This window comes from Thalassophryne amazonica, chromosome 17 (assembly GCF_902500255.1).
Source record: "Thalassophryne amazonica chromosome 17, fThaAma1.1, whole genome shotgun sequence".
Lineage (NCBI taxonomy): Eukaryota > Metazoa > Chordata > Actinopteri > Batrachoidiformes > Batrachoididae > Thalassophryne > Thalassophryne amazonica.
Genome location: NC_047119.1, coordinates 65,348,722 through 65,371,247, shown reverse-complemented (window position 1 = coordinate 65,371,247; position 22,526 = coordinate 65,348,722). Strand labels below are relative to the sequence as shown.

Genomic DNA, 22,526 nt, shown 5'->3' with positions numbered 1-22,526 from the left:
CAGGATATCATTGTGAAATCATGACATCATCGTGTATCCCTTTTTTTAAGGTTCTGATTTTTTTAATCTGTCAGAGAATCAGGTTTTTCCATGGTTTTCAGGGGATGTCGAGAAGTGAAAATTCCAAATCCGTTCAAAGGTAAGCACTGTCATCATGAATGAGGAGAGCTTTCTGTGTGATAAAGGTCTGTTAGCAGAGGAGGCGTCAATGTGACCAGACGACTGGACACTATTCGAAAAAGCAGCATGCGATGAGGGGACAGAATTGCAGAGAGGTTAAATGGCCTTTCATTCATTAATGTGCACACAATATGTCATAAAAACTACACATGACAATCTAGTATCATGTCCATGCTTCATCCTTCTCCAAAAAAAAAAACTGAGATCACCATTTAACTTTAAACAGCACGGTTTTTGGTGATGACTGAGACGTATCAGCGGACACAAAAAAGCCTCTGGGCAGGCAGAACGATGAGTTCAAGTCCGATTCACTGGCTGACCGATTTCCAGATGGCTGACAAGGATCATTTTTGATGAGAGTGACTTCATCCATGACTTTTATCTACGAAAATGAAAATCCCCTGAATAACCTTTCATGTAGGCACACACTGATTCGAACCGTAATACGATATTGTGAACCCAAGTCCTCAAGATTGAAAAATTGCATAGAACACCTATCCTGGATTGTGTAACATCCTTTTTAGTATTTTGTGGTTCTTCAATAATCCAGTGAAAATCCCTACAATTACAGATTATGAGGTAATTCAACATGATGACATCATATTATGGCATCATAAATGAGGTCATGGCATTATGATCTCATGCTCTTTTGTTTATTTACATCAATTTACATCAATGTTCCAAAGCATTGTATGGCTGTTTAGTAAAACGTAATCAAAAATATATCCTTGTACACTAAATTATATATCCAGATGAGACCATTTCTCACGTAAATAGAAGCTATGATGTCATAACGTCATAACGGTGAAAGCTCACTGAGGATACACGGAGACCTTCTGTATATTATCAAGGCTACTGAGGGGAGAGCATACACCAATTTTCAGCTTTTTACTGTTTTTCCAACCTTTTGCCCATTTTGACTATGGACCCCAGAAGATTAAAGAACTAAGGTGGAAAATCCCTGTTTAAAAAATAAAATAAAAACCCTGTGTGCATGTGTACAAATCTGCTCTTCCATTTATGTTGGCAAAATCCTGGGATTTTATATGTAATAAAATTTAAATTTAATCTAATAAACATAAATGACCATTTAAAATTATACGGTCACCATAAACCATGGAGAATTATGTTCATATTTTTTGCATCCCCCATCAGAGTTTGTTAAATTTGCTCCCTTTTTCATCTGCTTCAGATTAATTTGGCAGTAAACTGTCCTCTGATCACCAAATATAACTGCCACATTATCATCTCCATGAGTGTTTGAAGTGTCTACGCCATATGAGTGTTAAGAGAATATTTTTCCTGGAAGCTGCTTGTTTTTGGTCCAGCGAGCCTGCAGGAGTAACTTGCTGATGTCATGCTGAGACAGTTGCATTTCAACTGCTTTTGCCCTCATGAGACCAAACTGAGCCACTGCAGAGGAAATGTTTTTCAAAATAATGTGTGTTGGAGTCCAAATTCAAACATTCAGTATACATATTATATCATAATAATCAGCAACAAATAATCATGCCAATTGCACTTTAATGTTGTTGGCTCCATTTCACTGCTCAGCTATCCTGACTGTTTGAAGATACGAGATGCTGCAGTTGAGCTGGCATTAAGATGGTGTTTCGGTAGCCGCTCCTCCCAGTAGACGCAGAACTCTCCATGTCTGCCGTCGCTATGGAACCCATCTCACTTGTGCTCTCTCTGAGATCACAGGCTGCTTCAGTGCTCCATAGTTCCTCCGTCCCTCTCTGGAATGTTGCAGCTTCTCATGGACTGTCCGTTCCCCTGCCTGCTCTTTGGTAACACCGCTCTCTTTCCCTGGACTCTCACTAATATCATGGACCTTTTTTAATAAACTGCTGTTTCTGTGCTTTTCTTCCACCTGGTGTATTGTTTATTATTTTATAGCCTTGTTAGTGGACATTCCTGTTGTTTGGGGACTTTTCTGATTCATGTAATAAATTACTTCCTATACACACACCTTGCTCTTCAGCAATCGAATCCAACTTCCATAACACAATGGCCCTATTCTTCGTATGCCGCTTCAGCGCTCAGAGATGAACTCACCAATCCAGGATCAGTAGATGTTGGCTGTGCCAGCCCAGTTTATTCAGCTTGATGAAAACAGGTGAGGATTTAATTCCCCATCTAGAATCAGTTATCTGAAATGACTGCACCATGGCCATTGCCCACTGGCCACTTGAAAATCCAATATGGCAAATTACATGAAGAATTACACAGGGATCAAATTTAGAATTGTTCCAGTCATATTGAAAAGTATAACACATTAAGTGTCTGATATAAATATTCCAAAAAGGTATAGTTTGGACTATTTATGACGGAATGTTATGGAATTACAGTATGTGGGAAAAACAGCAAGAATGGTGACCAAGGTCAGTTTCAGTTTGTACAGGGGTCTAACGTTAAAGTTGCTCCAATTTTTGTAAAATGTGATGCAAATTATTGGTTAAGTTCAGTCATCCATGTGGAGCTTGGAGTAGAGTTGCTGTTCCTTCGTGTTGAAAGGAGCCAGCGGAGGTGGTTCGAGCATCTGGTAAGAATGCTTCCTGGGCGCCTCCCTAGGGAGGTGTTCCAGGCACGTCCATCTGGGAGGAGACCCCAAGGAAGACCCAGGACTAGGTGGGAGATTATATCTGCACACTGGCCTGGGAACACCTCGGGATCCCCCAGTCAGAAGTGGTCAATGTGGCCCAGGAAAAGGAAATCTGGGGTCCCCTCCCGGAGATGAGTGAGTGTAGTTTGGACCATGTGCTCAGTTGTCACGTTACGGGGTAACATATGTCACATGCCATAGAATCCAATGGATGTCAACATTGTTTGACAATTACCTGTCATTTTAGGGCCGTCTGCCATAAGTATGGATTTGTATCCATTTCCGTGCTCTGAGCCTCTGTGTGGTTATTCAGGTCATGTCTTGTTATCATGGTCATGCTGCCCTTATGATTGGTTTTGTTTAATTTATTTTCTGTGTATTATTTGGTTGCCATGTATATAGTTTTGCCTTGTTGTATTACATTTGTTCTTTTTCAATCGTGTCCCTTTAGTTACTTCAGTCTTTGTTTAGTTTTGTTTTTCACATTTATTGTAATTATGCGTCACTGGTTTCGGTTACTTTTTATCTTCAGTGTTTTTATCTGGTTATGTTCCTTTCATTATTTATTGCATTCTCTGTTTATCATTTATTTTGTGTAGTCCTTCGTTTACTTCAGCCGTATTCTTTAATCACGGGTTTTGTTTTCTGCCATTTATTTTCTGTGTGATTTGTGGTTTGCTTTTCCATCTCATTATTGGTTACTGCATTTTTACTTTTATATTTTAATCAGTATCAGTCCTGTTCAAGTTTGGATTAAAAATATTGATCTCTTGTTTCCTGGTTTTTAGATTAGTCACGTTATTTCCTAGCTTTCCCCCTTTGTTTTGTTCACGTTAATTATTGTTTGTTGAGCACATCACAGTTTGCACTGTTGGTTTTTCTGTCACTTATTTATCTTGCCCCGGTTCACTTAGCTTCTGTCTCAATGCACTCTCTTGACTCTCTTCTCCCCTCCTTGCTTCACCGGACCACACCTCCTTCCAGAACCTTCAATGATGCCTGCATCTTGTTCCACTAATTACACCACCTGTTATTTAAGCCCTCACAGTCTGACAGCTCACTGCCAGATTGTTGAATGTATTTCACTTTCCAGCCCTCACGTCTTGTCTTGTTATGCCTTGTGATCAGCCTGCTGGTAATTGACCTTGTTCTGTCCATGACCACATTTTGTCTTTGCCTCTGAATGCCACCACGCTGTGTATTTTGATCCCCGCCTGTTTATTAGACCTAGCCTCAGTCTCCCACCTGTCTATACCTTTGCTTCGCTGCTGGACCACATGTGTACCAAATTTGTTTCTTGCTTGTTTCTTCAAATAAACGTAATTCTAACTGCATTTGCTGTAAGAGTTTGGTTTGTGCCTTGCCTGACAAAACCAAGCATTCAACACAGTCAAAACTATTCCATTTATTAATCCTATTAGTTCAACTAATATTTTGCGCCACTTTTTACCAAAATTGGAGCAACTTTTTTTCACCCCTGTACAAACTGAAATTGTTCTTTGTCACCATTCTTGCCTTTTTTACCCCATAACTCCATAACATTCAGTCATAGATAGACCAAACTATACCTTTTTGGAATATTTGTGATCAGACACATAATGTGGTATAGCTTTAACCCCTACGTGGCCGTCATATTGATTTTCAAGTGGCCAGCACTTTTTTCTCAAACACTGATTTATGAAGAACATTCATGCCAGATCTGATGCTTGTATCACCATGTGAAGGATTGTTTCAGTTACTTGCTGCACTAAGTAGCGTTCCACAGCCATGCAGAATCAATGCCAAGGTACACTGAAGCTATTTCTGACAGCACATGGTGGCTCAACAGCTTTCTGAGTGTTGTGTGTTGGGGGGGTGTGGCTGGACATTTTGGTGTTCTTTTCTTTTCTTTGCTCTCCAGGTGATATGAAAACTGATTTGTCTGTGGAGAAGGTGCTGGCTGAAGAGTCCTTCACCCTCATCAACGTTATGTGCAGCACCTGTGGATGGTGCTCACATGCAACCTTAAAGACTTTCAGCTGAAGCAGATAATTAGATGGCGTTCTGCATTTAAGCCATGTGTGATTCAAGCAGAATTGCTGGGAACTCGACCTTGTGATGTTCGTTTGTGAGACGCTGAGGACCGCGCCTGGGTTTGACACATCGAGCCTGAGAAGGAAGAAGGGTGAGGGACACATGCTGTCAGCACACATCAGAGGTGATTAATTGTTTGACTAATTGTTGATAGTAACTTGGTATTTTGTTACGCAGTATATTTGAATTGTGATGAGAATTGTGCAGCTCGCTTCTCACTGCTGTGGCGTGCGGACCGGTGATCCTCCACCTGTTGTGAGAAGCTGCTCATTTGCATAAAGCTTAAATACAGACCTGAATGTGTTGCTGATGGTGTGTGCCTTTTGGAGGATATTGGTTGTAACTGCTGACTTACCTCACCTCTTCTATCCTTCGCAGAGAGTCGGTTTGTCGTGTCCACCTGGGGGGTGTTTGGCGGTAACAGTGAGTCCAGAAGCGCCGGGCTTCGATCCTTTTAGGCGCTGGAGAGCGTGCCAGCCTTCACTCCACCAGACTGACGCTGTTTTAGTTTGTACACATTGTTATGCACCAAAGGGTGGAAGAAATAAATTGTTTTGTTATTGGAACCGCTTTCTGGTTATTTTAGCGCTGGGTTCCGTCTGACGCAGGTCCGCTCCTCAACCCGCGTCGACACATAACACTGAGCTCCTCTGGGCACTACGTTACATACAGCACAAGTCACTGTTATTGTCCACCGGATGTAGATTTCATTTTTATATCCAGGTCTCATGTCTTCCAAATAACAGTACCACTTGCACTCATGTTAGTGCAGCAGATAACTGAAACAATCATGCAAATGGTGATAAAAGCATCAAATTCGGCAGAAATACTCCTTAGACACTCCTCTTTTGAAAAAACTGATTGGCCACTTGACTTTTCAATCGGTGGTCAGGTAGGGGTCAATTGAAGAATTACACAGACGTCAAAATTAAGAGATGCTCCAATCATATTGAAAAATATTCCACATTATTTGCCTGATCATAAAGATTCCAAAAAGGTAGAGTTTGGACTATCTGTGACTGAATTCTATGGAGTTACAGGATAAAAACTCGGTTTCATTTTGTACAGGGGTCAAAAGTTAAAGTTGCTCCAATTTTGGTAAAAAGTGACGCAAATTATTGGTTGAGCTAATAGGATTAATAAATGGAATAGTTCTGACAGTGTTGAATGCTTGGTCTCCAAAGTAAAGGTCAAACAAGGTCTATGTCAAAAAAAATATGTGGGAGGAGAAAGACAACTCATTTCACAAGAGCAAGACCATACCTGCCAACATTTAACGTTACCAGTGCAGGACACCTTCTTATTTTTTAAATGTTTAGGCTTTTTAGTTTTTATATGTGTGTTCTTATTTAATGGAGTTGATCTATAGCTGTAGATACAAATAACTGCATGAAAACATTTTTCTGCTGAAAGTCACGCACAGATCAGATTCAAAATCTGGGTGTAGAAACAGAAACTCGAGAGATATGTTATGTGTCGGACGCAGCCCGGAGAACCGACCAGCGTTTGAAGGACCCAGTATAAAATAAGCAGAGCACGGTACAAAGAATAACAGGGTTTAATAAACATAACAGTGATGTGAAAAAATACAAACAAATAAGTGCGCGGTCTGGCGTGGCGGATTTGCGGTGTGCTCCCAGCAGCACAAAACGGTCTGGAGCCAGAACCAGTTCGGACCCAAGGACCCCGCCGACACCCCCCAGGTGGCCGCGACAAACCGAGTCTGTGAAAGAAGAAATCATCATGTGAGTCCACACTCTACACACAGAGGGACCGCTCAAAGGTGTACAAACAGCAAACACTTCCTGGCTTAATTACTAATCAGCTTCCCACCCTGCAGGCATAGAACACCCTGTTCACAAAACTCCACTGCAGTGGAAGCTGATTAAACGACTACATACAGCTCAATATAATAAGGTGTGAGGGACACCACATTTACTGACTGTATAAATGTTAGTCACAAAATCTAACGTACCTCAGGAAGTGTGCTGACGAGCGTGAGACCTCACCCCCTCCTCTTTCACACACCATGTATCAAACCTGGACGTTCTCTGCATCCACTGATGATGAGATGGCTCTCGAGACGACGATCTCACCCGTCTGGTCACAAGGTCGAGTCTCTGGCAAATACACACTGTGTACTCCAGACTTAAATGCTACCATGTTCCAATCCATGTAGATGCACCACAGCTGTGAGTCCTGACGAGCTGCACGTGATCAGCCTCAGGTGATCAGGGTGAGGTCCTGATAAACTCAGCTACACAGCCACTCAGTCCCAAATGCGCACCACCTGGGAGGAAAACCAAAAGACAGAAACAAAAGACACACAAAAGCCAGCCAGGCACGCCAGCCACAACAGCACCCCACCCTCACGGGAAGCCTCCCAGCGACCACACAAACCTGGCCCAGGAGAAACACCCCCCTCCAGGGACCATGGCTGGAAACCATATCTGCATTCGTCTTCCAACAGAATCTTCATTTAACAGAACGGTTGATGTCTTCTCCTCTGGCTGCATCTTTGCCTTTGTTTCTGTCAGTCACTTAGCACAGGTGTGGCCAGGAGTTCTTAAACCTGTGCGGTCAGCCTTTGTCCAACCATGTTCAGTCTGATTAGTCATAAAACAAAAAAGACAAACACAAACAACCAAACCACCCCCCCCCTCCCAGAGGACCGTCCCATCAAACCCCGGGAAGGGGAGAAAAGAAAAACAACCCAAACTTAAGCTTGCAAATAACAATGCTAACACCCCCCCCCCCCTCCCCAAAGGACCGTTCCATCAAACCCCGGGAAGGGGAGAAAAGAAAAACCCAAACTTAAGCTTGCAAATAAAAATGCTAACACCCCCCCCCCCCCCCCCCCAACGACATGTAGGGACCAACACCCCCCAGAGGACATCCCGCGAGCTCCAGGAGTAATAACCACAGCCGAGGTCCCTCTGGGATCCAACGCCACCCACGGGGACTCCCAGCGCCTCCCAGAGGACCATTCCATCAACCCCAGGAGATGCCTCCCCTCATGACCAACGGACCCAGCCCCGGCCATCTATGGCTAGATGGACCCACAGCCCTTTCCCCCCCAGAGGACACCACAGTCACACCCTGAGGGCGGAAACTGGGGGGAAAAACAAAAGGAAAGAAAAAAAAAACATACAAACAAAACAACCCCAACCCCACCCCCTTGGCGCAGTGGAAACTGGAAGCACGTCCAGCGTCACCAACCGTGACTATACCCCAGAAGCCAACCGGGAGGAGTGGAACAGCGGTTATGGCAGACGGCACAAAACAGCGCCACTCCTCTGACTTCCAAACCAGCCACCAGCTGCGGGTATATCCCACTGCCCCAAACCTCAGCCACGCCGATGGCAGACGGCTCAAAGGCGCGCTGAAGCCGGAGGTGGAACAGGGAATCAACAAACAAACCCCCCCCCCCCAGGTGCAGAGGTTACCTGGGAAACGCCCAGCATAACCAAACTGCACCACTCCAGCAACGCCGACAACCTACGGCTCACACGGCTGGAGCCAGAGGAGAAGAGAGGGAATAAAAAGAAAATACCCCAAACCCCCCCCCCTCCCCTCCCGGGTGCAGAGGTTACCTGGGAAACGCCCAGCATAACCAAACTGCACCACTCCAGCAACGCCGACTCTACGGCTCACCCGGCTGGAGTCAGAGGAGAAGAGAGGGCAAATACACACTGTGTACTCCAGACTTAAATGCTACCATGTTCCAATCCATGTAGATGCACCACAGCTGTGAGTCCTGACGAGCTGCACGTGATCAGCCTCAGGTGATCAGGGTGAGGTCCTGATAAACTCAGCTACACAGCCACTCAGTCCCAAATGCGCACCACCTGGGAGGAAAACCAAAAGACAGAAACAAAAGACACACAAAAGCCAGCCAGGCTTGCCAGCCACAACAAGATATTCATTCATTCATTCATTGTCTATACCCACTTACTCCAATTAAGGGTCACGGAGGGCTCTAGCCTATTCCAGCAGTCATAGGGCGAGAGGTGGGGTTCACTCTGGAAAGGACGCCACCCTGTCACATATTCACATCTACAGACAATATAAAGTTTCCAATCAACCTAACCTGCATGTGGGAATAGGCGATTGAGTCAATGCTAGAATCCCTTCAGAAACAAGTTTTTATTCCAGTAAAATCGGACTATTTGTAAATAACACTGATTGTATATTAAAGTACGAACATGTCTAATTTGAAAAATTCAACACATTTAATCTGCACAAATGGGAGAAATCTGGAGTGGAACTTGGAAAACTTATGGCGAGAAATCAATGAAAATGGCACACATGCACGATGTCAGCGTCAGATTCTGTAAAAACTAAGTCCTTTTGGCTTCTTTCTCCTTTTCACTCGGGGTCACCACAGCAGATCTGAGGTGGATCGCATGTTGAATTGGCACAAGTTTTACACCGGATGTCCTTCCTGACGCAACTCCACATTACATGGAGAAATGTGGCAGGGGTGGAGTTTGAACTGGGAACCTTCTGCACTGAAACCAAGCGCATTAACCACTTGGCCATCACCCTTGTACCTATTATATTATATTATTAATTACATTAAACGTGCCAATTCATGCACATTGGTGTGTATTATCGACCTGCTTTTCAGTTACTTTACTTCTCCGACTTGTATTGAGCATCAGCAGAGACAGACTGACTTCCTGCATTGTTGTTAGGATTCAACACAGCCTCACATGCGCTGGCCATAATGTAACAATTAATTATTTATAACAAATAATATAACACTTACATGTATATGTTCAACTCAAACAAGCATGAGAATTTTGTTGATCCATTTACATATTGCAAATTATTCTTGATAATCTGGTTAATCTAGTAAAAAAAAGTAATTTGGATCTCATCTCGTATGTTTTTCCTGCACGTTTTTAGACATGTTAGACTTGTGTAGACTGTATCTTAACACTTAGAATTTTTCATTAAAAAAAGAACTCTTCACATGTTGATAGAAGAAGAATACACCCCCCCCCCCCCAAAAAAAATACTACATCAGAAATATTAAAAGAAAAACCTGCAAACTAAAAAGGATAGCTTTCAAAATACAAAGAGATGTGATAATGTTGAGAAATTGGCAAAATGCAAAATATTTGTGTTATGTTAATTCGTGTACTAGCATACAATCATTAATGACATATCAGGCCAATTTTGTTGGAGTTGAAACGTTTTCTTGGCACGACTTGCAGAAGTTAGAAATAAAAGCTTGCAGAGTGTTTTGATCTGACACATTTGATGTTAATAACAGGCTCAGTGTCGCCACTGGGCCCAACTCTTATCAAGACAAACTTAGGGAACACATGTAACTCATGAACTGTAACAAATACACAGGTGATTATCCACTTGTCTACCTTACTGCATGTGATACACATTGCTAGTAAAATACTTGACTTCTGAACCAGACTGGTACTGCCAGTGTGTTTTTTTTTGTTCTTGTTGTTGTTTGGCTGGTGGTTCATTGAATGAACCACCTTGATCTTGATCTTTGGCTCTTTTCAGCCTGAGGAGTAGCAGGATCACATTTAATTGCTGGATACAAATGTATTCAATTAAAAACATACTAAATGTGCATGTATGTATGTTATCTGTGTACAGTGACCACAAGCATCCATATACATGTAAAGGAGGAAGCCTTTAAAGAGCCTTTAATGTTGGGGTGTTTTGCAACAACATCTTTAAAGGACTTCCCTCCATCCCACCAGGATTTACAGCAATCAACAACCTTTATTCCACCTCACTACTGTCATTGGGGCAGATTTCTCTTTATTTACAGATTCAAGGTGGAAAAGCATTTAAATAGCGCTTCTCTAACCAGCGAGCAGCACTTTTCATGTTTTTTACACACTACTAAGATGTGAAAGCTGAGCAATGATTGGTTCAGATGGATCACGTGGGGTTCCACTTCTCAGTGAAGATATATTTTTTCTCGCATTTATATCTCGCTGTTGTGCAGACTTTTTTAGCTGAACTCTGTGAAATGTACTTTTGTATATTTTTAACAAAATTATTGCGCAAAGATTATACAGACTGATTTTACTGGAATGGAATGGAAAGAATTTTTCATCCAGTCACCTAGAGGAAGCCGGAGCACCCGGACGGAACCCACGCAAACACAGAGAGAACATGCAAACTCCATGCAGAAAGGACCGGGCGGGAAGCGATCCCAGGACCTTCTTGCTGTGAGGCAGTGGTGCTAACCCTTGACAGACATAAACATTAAAAATAACAACTCTGAACACTCATATTCAAACAATCTACAGTGTGAAAAGGCACTACAGAGTGTTACCAGTCAAACTGCGTCTAAATCCAAATGATGCAGCTGCAGCGCCTGATACAGCAGCCTTTGAAAACTAATCTCAAATCACATGACACCTGAAGGAACAACATCTCATTTCATCAGAAATGCGCTTCCTACTCTGCTACATCTTAAGAACCAAGAAAAGATGCAAGTAAGAAATAGACGACTGCAGTTACGAACAGTTTACATCCTGTTAGCATCAGTCAACATGAGGGAAAAAAACTGAATATTACAACAGCAGTTACGAGCCATGAAAACTTTGAGCAGAGTATCATGAGTTACATTTCATAGCCTACCTGCAGAGAAATTTAGTGCTGCCTGGCATGATTTCAAGGGTGAAGCATTCTCCTCCATTCACACAGTAATTTTTCTGGCTGTTGCTGCAGCGAGTCACATGACTGGATGTCTTTGTGGTGGTGGTCTTGCTGGTGGCAGCTGCAGAAAACACACAGAAAATGATTACTGGGGTCAAAACTGGGCTGCCAGTCAAATTCAGAAGTTAGCAGACATCAAGATAAAGGCCCGTGTTTGCAGAGGGTGATGTCCTCTGATCTGAACATACAGTATCAGAAGGTTTAAAGTCATCATTGCCTGCAAGAGGAATGTGGAAAGTAGAGCCAGCTGCACTCATCAGTAGCCACATGCACAATATAGTGGGGACACAGAACCGTCAATTAATGCGACGAGATGTACAGTTCCACAGAACACCAGCTGCGCGATGCTAGCTGTTAGCACTGTTAACTGAGAGTGAGAGAAAGTCGCATACCGACGCCGCCCCTGAAATGGGTGAATTTAAGTTACCATACGAAAGTACTGATGTGGATTCTGATACAGAATTACCGTTTCACATGTGATAGATTTGATGGATTACTCTGCGCACTGACCACTGTTGGAGCGACGCTGCCTCGGCTTTACGGCAAACCTCGCCGACTGAATTACCTACAGAAAAATAAACCGTGCAAATGATGGAATTGCATTAGAATGGCAACATGCTGTTGCTGGTTAAGCTCTATTTGCAATCATATAATCAGCATGAACCAGTGGTGGGCACAGCTAACCAAAAAGTTAGCTTTGATAACTGGTAATCAGCTAACTGAAAACTTATCTTTTTTAACGCTAAACCAATGAACTGCCTAAAAACTTATTGGAAGCTACAGCTAACCAATAACTTTCAATTTTGCCTCCCATATGCTCTTAGGTATTAACAAGCCAATTTTGAGTTTAAACACCGTCAAGGCTTGTAATAGAATCAAAGGTGATTACAAACCCAAACAGCCAATGAGCCAGTGCTTCTGTCTTTGTGCGCTCTGCCCAATGATGTAAGGAAGTGTCATTTACCTTGACAGGATATAGTGGTCCAGCAATAAGGCAGAGGTCTTGAAATGGAAAGCAGGTTTGAATTATAGTTTTGCTTTACAAAATCAAATGATTCCAGATAGAATAACTACATTAATGTAAACTCTTAAAATGTGCAAAGTGATATATAACACATATCTGTTAATTTTAAAATAACGCACTAATTCTGAAGATTTGAACATTAACACACAGATGCCCAAAGGGATTATGGGTAAACTAAGCCTCCGCTCATACTGATTGGTTGATTCATTCATTCTATGTAAAAACCAACACAAGTGAATTGATGTAACGTGTTGGTGTTTACAAATAAATGTGCTTTTGTAAACTATATCATTTTTTCATTTGTATAAAAAAAAGAAAGAAATTTTAAAGATTCCGCTAGACAGCGCCTAAGCGCACGCGTGATGACATCACAACTCTATCCGGTTAGGGAGACAAGGTTTCTCTCAATAACAAGAACTGTCAAAAAACTTTCTCGTGTGTGGTTGGAGTTGTGTGGTGATAGGAATTGCCTTTTGAATGCTTGAATAACAATGTCAGTCACACAAAGAAATCAAATAATAGTGAAAGCATGTTCATTGCACCCAGAATGTTGGTATTTTGGTCATTAAACTTTGCAGTGCAGTGTCAATAATGCATCGATCAGTCACTCTGTGCAGCGTCATAACAACGAATCAATCAGTCGCTCCATGAGGCGTCAGAACGTCTGATCGGTTAGCGGCTCCGTGTGGCATCTTAACAACGAATCAATCAGTCGCTTCGTGAGACATCATAACATCTGATCGGTTAGTGGCTCTGTGCGGTGTCATAACGGATCAATCAGTCGCTCCGTGAGGCATCATAACATCAAGCCTGGTTCACATGGCAAGATAGTTAGGGCTGGATCGGGTGACCCTGGACCATCCCTTGGTTATGCTGCTTTAGACGTAGATTGTGGGGGGGTTCCCATGATGCACTGTTTCTTTCTCTTTTTGCTCCGTATGCATCACTCTGCATTTAATCATTAGTGATCGATCTCTGCCCCCCTTCACGGCATGTCTTTTTCCTGGTTTTTTCCCTCAGCCCCAACCAGTCTCAGCAGAAGACTGCCCCTCCCTGAGCCTGGTTCTGCTGGAGGTTTCTTCCTGTTAAAAGGGAGTTTTTCCTTCCCACTGTGGCCAAGTGCTTGCTCATAGGGGGTCATTTTGACCGTTGGGGTTTTTCATAATTATTGTATGGCCTTGTCTTACAATATGGAGCGCCTTGGGGCAACTGTTTGTTGTGATTTGGCGCTATATAAGAAAAAAAGTTGAGTTGAGTTGAGTTAATTAGGCTGACATCGGACCTGATCTTCCCCTTCCAACAATCTTAAGGACGTCCCGACAATCGTGATAATGCTAAACATAATCTTATCAGATATTCCTGCCGTGTGTGGTGTGTTCAGAGCACGAGCACTCTGATCTGCTCAGAAAGACGCGAGAAGCTAAATGTGACATGATGCAGCCAATCAGAAAGCAAGGTGTTTGACCTGGGAATGTTCATGTGTGTTGTTGTTACCGTGTGGCTGGCACCACACACTGTACAACTAAACCTGTCAGATCTATGATTTGTTTTTGACCGTTGGGGTTTTTCTGTAATTATTGTATGGCTTTTGCCTTACAATATAAAGTGCCTTGGGGCAACTGTTTGTTGTGATTTGGCGCTATATAAATAAAATTGATTTGATTTTTTATCTCCACGTGTGTGGTCTCAGGTTTTGGAAACCTACAGATAATTTTAAAATCCTGCAGTTGACAACACTGTGATATAACCTGTCTGCAGTAGATGGCAGTGTTCCGTGCACTTTGTTATATCACATGGCCTGACTCACAATTTAACAGACTTTTCGGCTTTGCATTTTTTTTTTAACACAAATGAAAAAAATGACATATTTTACAAAAGCACATTTATTTGTAAACACCAACACACGTTGCATTGATTCACTTGTGCTTGTTTTTATATAGAATGAATTAGTCAACCAATCAGTATGAGTGAAGGCTAAATTTAACCATAATCCTTTTGGGCACCTGTGTGTTAATGTTCAAATCTTAAGAATGAGTGCATTATTTTAAAATGAACAGATATGTGTTATATATCCACATCGTACATTTTAAGAGTTTACATTAATGTCGTTATCCTATCTGGAATAATTTTATTCATAAAGCAAAACCATAAGTGAAACCTGCTTCTCATTTCTAGACCTCTGTCTCATCACCGGACCACTGTATAGGGTTAAGGAATAATGGTTTTTTTTTCTCTGGAAGGCCCTTTCTGATGGATGCAGAGTTGAGCTCAGCTCCTCTTAGATACCTCACTGCTGCAAAATACTAGAGGTGGGTGGATTGAGCTGCACTGATTGCTGCGCACACAGATTCATCAAAGTCTACTCTCTGTCTGTAAGAGCAGTGCTGTGCTGTGTCACACAACATGGAGCAGAGTACCCTTGTATTGTGATTTGTTAGCCCTCTGCCTCAGGAGATTTAGTTTTAAGTTGTGTTGAGTGATTTTTTTTTTTTAACAAAAATGTTGATTGTGATAATAAAGTGTTTTGTTGTCACATACAATGTTTGGTGAAATTCTATCCTTGGTCTTGTGGATCCTTTGGATCTATGAAGCTTAAATATGAAAAAGTATCGGTATCGATACTGGCGATACTGGGCCTGTATTTATTTGGTATCGGATCAATACCAAAATTCCCGGTATCGCACACCTCTACAAAATACATAGCAGACAGGAGCAAAAGGGATTATAAATGTTTTTCAAGTTACTAGCTATTTTTTTTTTAAATGTTAGCGGTCTAAAAGTTATCGGAACTAAATTTATCGGAAGATTGGTCCGATGATTGTTTTAAAACTTATCTGAAAAGCTAATCCGCTAACAGAAACATTAGGTTAGATAATTATTGGTTATTGGATGAGCTGAACAGTGCACTGGCATGAACGTCCGCAAATCATCAGACACAACAGGGTTATTCCATAATTAACTGTTATAAGTGACTTCATAATAAAGTCAAGCATAGTCAAAAAACACCACTATGGACGTGTGTATATTTACTTGTACATTTATATTGTGGTGTTTAGAGCCCCAACCAGTCCCAGCAGAAGACTGCCCCTCCCTGAGCCTGGTTCTGCTGGAGGATTCTTCCTGTTAAAAGGGAGTTTTTCCTTCCCACTGGTGCCAAGTGCTTGCTCACAGGGGGTCGTTTTGACCGTTGGGGTCTTTCCGTAATTATTGTATGGCCTTGCCTTACAATATAAGGCACCTTGGGGCAACTGTTTGTTGTGATTTGGCGCTATATAAATAAAATTGATTTGATTTGATTTGATTTAGAGTGTGCATCATTTCACTTAGAATATGGTTCATCTTTTACTCAGTCATTTTTATTGATTACTAACTTTATAAAATATCACAAAAATATCCTTAAAAATTACAGAGGCAATCCCAATCTCACAGATCCCAAGAAAACATCTATATGTGAAGTCTCAAATTCAAACAAGACCCAAAGTCCTCAGAAAGCACAGTGGCACTCCACCCTCATTCCAAAGTGTGACCATCCATGTGCACCCACGTTTTATCCACTTATCTGTGACAAAACTGCCGTAAGAGAGAGTCTGACAGCGGGTCGTCTGCTGTGGGAGTGCGACTAAGCTGGTCAAGTTGATGATTACATGCACTCTGTATAACATAATACAAAGAATGAATGTGACAAAGAGGGGAACAGAGCAAATCTCTTGCAGTTTACACACATGCATATTCATGAGGGTATTTATGGCAGATTAAGATTTGGCCCAGATTATTTCATTACAAAGCTTAATTACTTGGGTGGGTTACGGGTGAATGAAACGAATCAAGGCATAAAATATTTTACTCATATGTTCCCATTTTTTTCATCACACATATGATCATGTACATTTCACTTCCACTTCATCATTACAATCACACCACAAGTTACCACATTCTCACTGTGTGTGTGTGTGTGTGTGTGTGTGTGTGTGTGTGTGTGTGATCTCTTCTCCACCACACACTGCACGACTTTTCATGTGTCCTCATGTAATTTCAGCAACAAATTATTTTCACAAAAGCGGCTTTCCAGCAAAAAGTGCACATCTATACTCAAACACACACTCAAATATGTTCCATCTATGCATGTATATGTATTTGTGTGTGTGTGTGTGTGTGTGTGTGTGTGTGTGTGTGTGTGTGTGTGTGTGTGTGTGTGTGTGTGTGTGTGTGTGTGTGGTGTGTGTGTGTGTGTGTGTGTGCGAGCGCGCGTGCAGGTGGGCAGGCTTTGCAGGTGGGGGAGATTTCATTCTGTCTTTTTAGCTTCAGGACCATGGACAGCATCTAATTTCAGTCACATAACAGTAACATTGAGGCAGGAGGCTGCAGCTTGTCACTGTCAAAACCAGCTCACACACATTATGCTCACCTGTTTCAAAACCCACCGTTTTGAAACTATTTAATACGAGCAAAGTGACACTCAGCAGCTTGAAGTTCGCTCGCTTCCTCGTATAATTTCATTGTTTGGAAATGAATTGCCATCAAATCACATTGATTCGGGAACAGGGGTATCGTATCGTCAGTATTGTCATGTATCGTATCGCTGGTATCGAGATGCGTATCAAATCGTCAGTGATTAGATTCACATGCCTAGTGTACGCGGCATACAAGATCTTCGCAACTCCGAGATGCTGAAACTAGATTGTCCTACGAGAGTGACTGTCTGTTATATGCCCACAGCATGAAATGTGTAGTGGGTTCACTTATAAATGTTTGGTTTACGACAGGCTGCAAGCTGACTCAAACTGACTTCAAAATGCGGGCAATGTGTCTGCATTAATTAAATGGTGATTATTTGCAGCTGCTGCCAATCGGTCTGATAGTGATCATACTCAGTGTGTGTTGGACCACAGTTGCTTTAGGGACACCATTGTGATCGAAAGTGGTTGCATGGAGTTTGAAGGTGCTGAACACTCAACCTTCATGCAACCAGTTGGTCAACACAACCAGGGGCGCCACCAGGAATTTTGGGCCCCATGAAGAGAAATTGTAGTGGGCCTCCTCATAGCCAGACCAGCAGAAAATTTTTATAGTGTTTTACATTAACCTATGCATTTTAATGATATTTTTGACTATAATTCCCAAAATATGATTTGACAGTTACTTGGTAGGGAGCACTGAAAACACAAGACTGATACTCTAGACTGACAAAAATACATATATGAAGCTAGTTGTTGCCAATTAATCTTCTGATTTCCAGAAAATGTAAACATTTCTCTGATTGAATTGAGAGCAGTCACCCAGTCTGCACACACTAAAAATGTTCTCTGTTCCTACTGCAAAGCAGGGGGATGAGAGTCCCAAACATTATATTTCAGTGACGGCTGATGCTTTTTACACCATTAAAATCATTCTGAAATACGTACAGAATATAGACTTTTTTATTTCAGAACAATTTCTTTTTTCTTTAATGTTTTTTTGCCATAATAATTGATTCAACGCACAGCTGTTCACCTCAGGGGTTCCAGTGTTTGCTCAGGTGTGTGTGTCTGTGGGGGGGGGTAATTTTTTAGCAAGCTTGCTAAGAGTTTGCCTGCACTGATTTGACTAAAACAACAGTCAAATGCAAAAATCCAGAGTTTTCTTTAAAAATATGAGCTAACATGGGGAGAAAGCTAGTTTATGGACAATGTTAGGAACAGACAACAAGCTAACATTCCAGAACTTTCCAACAAAGATCCACCTCGCCTATGAGAGAAATGGGTGATATTCTGGCAACCCTTCACTTCTTTCTCCTCCTGTCTAAGCTTTTTTCTTCTTCTTTTGTGTTGTGCTCTCCAAGCTCTGCGTCTGCTCCTGCACTAGCTGTGTGTGAAAAAGTTTTGGAGCAATAAATAAAAAATAAAAAAAATACATGCTGCAACAGTTTCCTGCACTTGGGAACACAGTGCGAGCAGTTGCATGATGTATAACCACATCACGTAGCTGCTGTGAAAATTTAAAAAAATAAAAATTACATGCCGCCCATGGGATTCGAACCTGCACTTTCCAAAAGCTCTGATTGACAGTCAGAAACTTTACCACTGAGCTACCATCGCTGTCCTGTGAAAGGTGCAGGAAAATTGATATCAAGAAGGACATGGATGTCTTTAAAAAAGAAAACACAAACCATATAAACACCGCATTGTATTGAATACCTCTTATCAAGCGGGCAATACAAGTATGATCCATCTGTTCCTCTGTAGATGACCCATGGTCACAGACATACAGTCATGAAATGACATGAATGAGAAGCAGGGCGCTCTTATCATGTCCACATCTGCTGGCAGCATGTCCAGCTGTGTTCTGCCTGACAAACATGTCTTGTGAATGGCGCACCACAGGACAGAACACCGTGTCATGTGGAACAGAGCTCACGTGGGTGGCATGACATTCAGATCGTCAGCTGCTGATCTGATAGTCTGGATCACCTTGGGTAGCCTGTCAATGTGTGCATTGTGCGCATGCTCACTGCAGCCCAGTGCAACAGCGAAATATGTTTTTATATATGTCCACATGATGAAAGCAAGCAGACACACGTGTGTCACAGTGGGAAGTTATTAGTTCACGTCCATCCAAACACAATACGAGGGCTGTCAATAAAGTAACGGTCCTTTTTATTTTTTTCAAAAACTATATGGATTTCATTCATATGTTTTTACGTCAGACATGCTTGAACCCTCGTGCGCATGCGTGAGTTTTTCCACGCCTGTCGGTGACGTCATTCGCCTGTGAGCACTCCTTGCGGGAGGAGTCGTCCAGCCCCTCGTCGGAATTCCTTTGTCTGAGAAATTGCTGAGAGACTGGCGCGTTGTTTGATCAAAATTTTTTCTAAACCTGTGAGACACATTGAAGTGGACACGGTTCGAAAATTAAGATGGTTTTCAGTGAAAATTTTAACGGCTGATGAGAGATTTTGAGGTGATACTGTCGCTTTAAGGACTTCCCACGGTGCGAGACGTCGCTCAGCGCTCTCAGCCGCCGTCGTCAGCCTGTTTCAAGCTGAAAACCTCCACATTTCAGGCTCTATTGATCCAGGACGTCGTGAGAGAACAGAGAAGTTTCAGAAGAAGTCGGTTTCAGCATTTTATCCGGATATTCCACTGTTAAAGGAGATTTTTTTAATGAAAGACGTGCGGACGGGTCTGCGCGTCGGGACGCAGCCGACGCGGTGCGGCGGCACAGGAAAAACACCTCCGTGTTGATAACCATTTGTAAAATCCAGGCGGCTTTTGATGGCTTTCAGTGGAGTGAGTATATGAGAAATTGTTTAACAGCAGGACATGTTCCAACTTGTCCTTAAGGCTTTCAACAGAGGTGTTTTTCCTGTGGCGGAGCGTCGCGGCGGCTGCGAGCCGTGGGAAGTCCTTAAAGCGACAGAATCACCTCAAAATCTCTCATCAGCCGTTAAAATTTTCACTGAAAACCAGCTTAATTTTTCGAACTGTGTCCACTTCGATGTGTCTCACAGGTTTAGAAAAAATTTTGATCAAACAACGCGCCAGTCTCTCAGCAACTTCTCAGACAAAGGAATTCCGACGAGGGGCTGGACGACTCCTCCCACAAGGAGTGCTCACAGGCGAATGACGTCACCGACAGGCGTGGAAAAACTCACGCATGCGCACGAGGGTTCAAGCATGTCTGACGTAAAAACATATGAATGAAATCCATATAGTTTTTGAAAAAAATAAAAAGGACCGTTGCTTTATTGACAGACCTCGTATGTGTTGTCCAGCCGCGATGTCCAGAACCACAGATCTCCGCAGCTGCTCCTGTCGGCGGCCACACCCCCTGTTAGTTCAGCACACATACCAACATGTCACTGTGTCTGTTTGCAAAGCCATGCTTGTGGGGGCACTTAGATAAATTTCATATCCAGCTCAACAGTGATTGTCTGCCGACTGTTGTCGTGTTAGCAGTGTGAATGGCCACATATGTTCTAAGTGCCAAGCGAGCAGTGTTAGATGTTCGTGCGTGTCACCTGGAATTTGGCCGACACCTGCAGCGAGAGGGCTCAAATGGGCTCTCACAGGGCACACTCAGTCTTTCAGCCGCTGGTGTGCACAAATAGTTGTAGCAACAGGTGTACGAGGCGTTGGAGGCAGCTACAATTTTACATGTATTACATGCGATTCCTACTTCATGCGCACTTCATGCTCAATTTGACCAAATTCGCACAATGTGTGAAGGGGTCCATACTTATATTAGGGGCCTCTCTGGGCCCCTAGAATGCTTACCCTTATTCTCCCCCTTTTTGGCACCCCTGAACGCAACTCCTGAAAATATGTTGGCGACAGCAAAACAATTCCCTGCAATCACCTGGCATCCTATTTTTACTGTGTTAACTGCTGAGTAACTAACTGTTTAGTAAATATAACATTACCAAGTTACCTGCTAACTAGTGCTAATATATGAATTAAATATTAGTAAAAATGTGAACAGAAATACTGTAACACCAACCTCTTTGATGCACCACAAAGAGAGCCATATTTTCTCTGATATATGAAATAAAACCGGATTGACTGACTTGACTTTAACACGTATTAAAGGATGTGTTGCATAGAATTCATAACAACTCAGATTTTGGCTACACTCACAATGCTCAGGCACATCTGCGAGCTGGTAGAGGATCCTGAAGCTCCTGAAAATAATCTACTGTGTACCCGTCGGCTCACAGGTTCACTGATCTGAATGAAAGTTGTGTCATCACTGTCATAAGACTGGTTGGAAGTTTTATGATCTAATGTTACAACTTTCGTTTCACTGCGTCTGTACACTATCATGCTGTTCCTGTGTTTGCTTGGACATGCTGAGTAAAACATGAGCTGCTACCAAGCCTGACAACAGCACCCAGCTGTCACTAAACATGACCAAGATCCTAGTTATTCAGAAATGTATACCCTAAATTATCTTAAATTGAGTTATTAAAAAAAAAAATACCCCCTGTACAGTTGTCATGAACAGGGGAACTAACTATAGAGACCAAAGCTGCTTTTCTACCAGGCTGTAAGCAGTGGTGGGTACATTTCCACTAGCAAAGCTTAGCTGTTACTGGATTAGTGGAAATGAATTAGCAAAGACAACTTTTTGGTTAGTGGATTAGCTTTTCAACTAATTTTGAAAACCATCAGCAGATTAGTTAGCTTCTGCTAACTTCTAGTCCTCTAACATTTCTTTGCGAGCATAGTGAGTAAGACCAAACGGTCAAAAACATTTGTAAACCCTAAAACCAACCAGTAATTCCTGTCACGTGGCTGCCGTAAGGAACTCAGCCCTCCCCAGCAGAAGGGCCGACTGCCACTGCTGCTAGGAAAAAGAAAAAAAACATCATTTACTTTCAACATGCGGAAAATCGCAACATTGTTTTCACTCATGGTCACAACATACCTCCAACATACCTCTTCACCAAACTAACTACATTCCTTGAACTATAAAACACAACAAACCTATAACACTAACAACACTCCTAAAGTAACATGTATGACAATAATAAAATAATAATAAAAAACAAACAAACCCCAAACTCCCATAATGCATTGCTGCAATGCATTATGATCGACAGTGTGTCTGCTTTAAAAGACAGCATGTACATGCAAACCTTTACTTTTTTAAGTGAAGAGACACTTATTTATGGAGTTAAATTTGTCTCATTAATACCTGCAAATGCACAGAGGGTGATCTACAAATAGTCCCTGAGTTGCACACGTGTTTTGTGATCCACAAACACAAATTTCTGATTTGGAACTTGTATGCTGGTTTTTACAAATAGATGTGTCATTTTTTTCATTTGTTAAAAAAAAAAAGGCATTTGCAAAACTGAAAATTTTGTTTGTGACCCAGCATCCTCCTTATGACCCGTACTAGCCTGCTGAAATTATGTTTCGTATAACTTCTAAAGGATTTGATTATAAAAATAGTTGTCCA

General features: G+C 42.1%; 1 protein-coding gene across 2 annotated transcripts in view; it reads right to left on the bottom strand.

The window, feature by feature from the left end:
- nrg1 (neuregulin 1) overlaps nucleotides 1–22,526 on the bottom strand; it is a 156,516-nt gene that overhangs the window by 118,219 nt on the left and 15,771 nt on the right. For both annotated transcript variants that reach the window (XM_034191611.1, XM_034191612.1), the window contains exon 3: nucleotides 11,486–11,624. In XM_034191611.1, coding sequence (XP_034047502.1) covers nucleotides 11,486–11,624 — 139 coding nt within the window. The remainder of the gene's footprint in view (nucleotides 1–11,485; nucleotides 11,625–22,526) is intronic.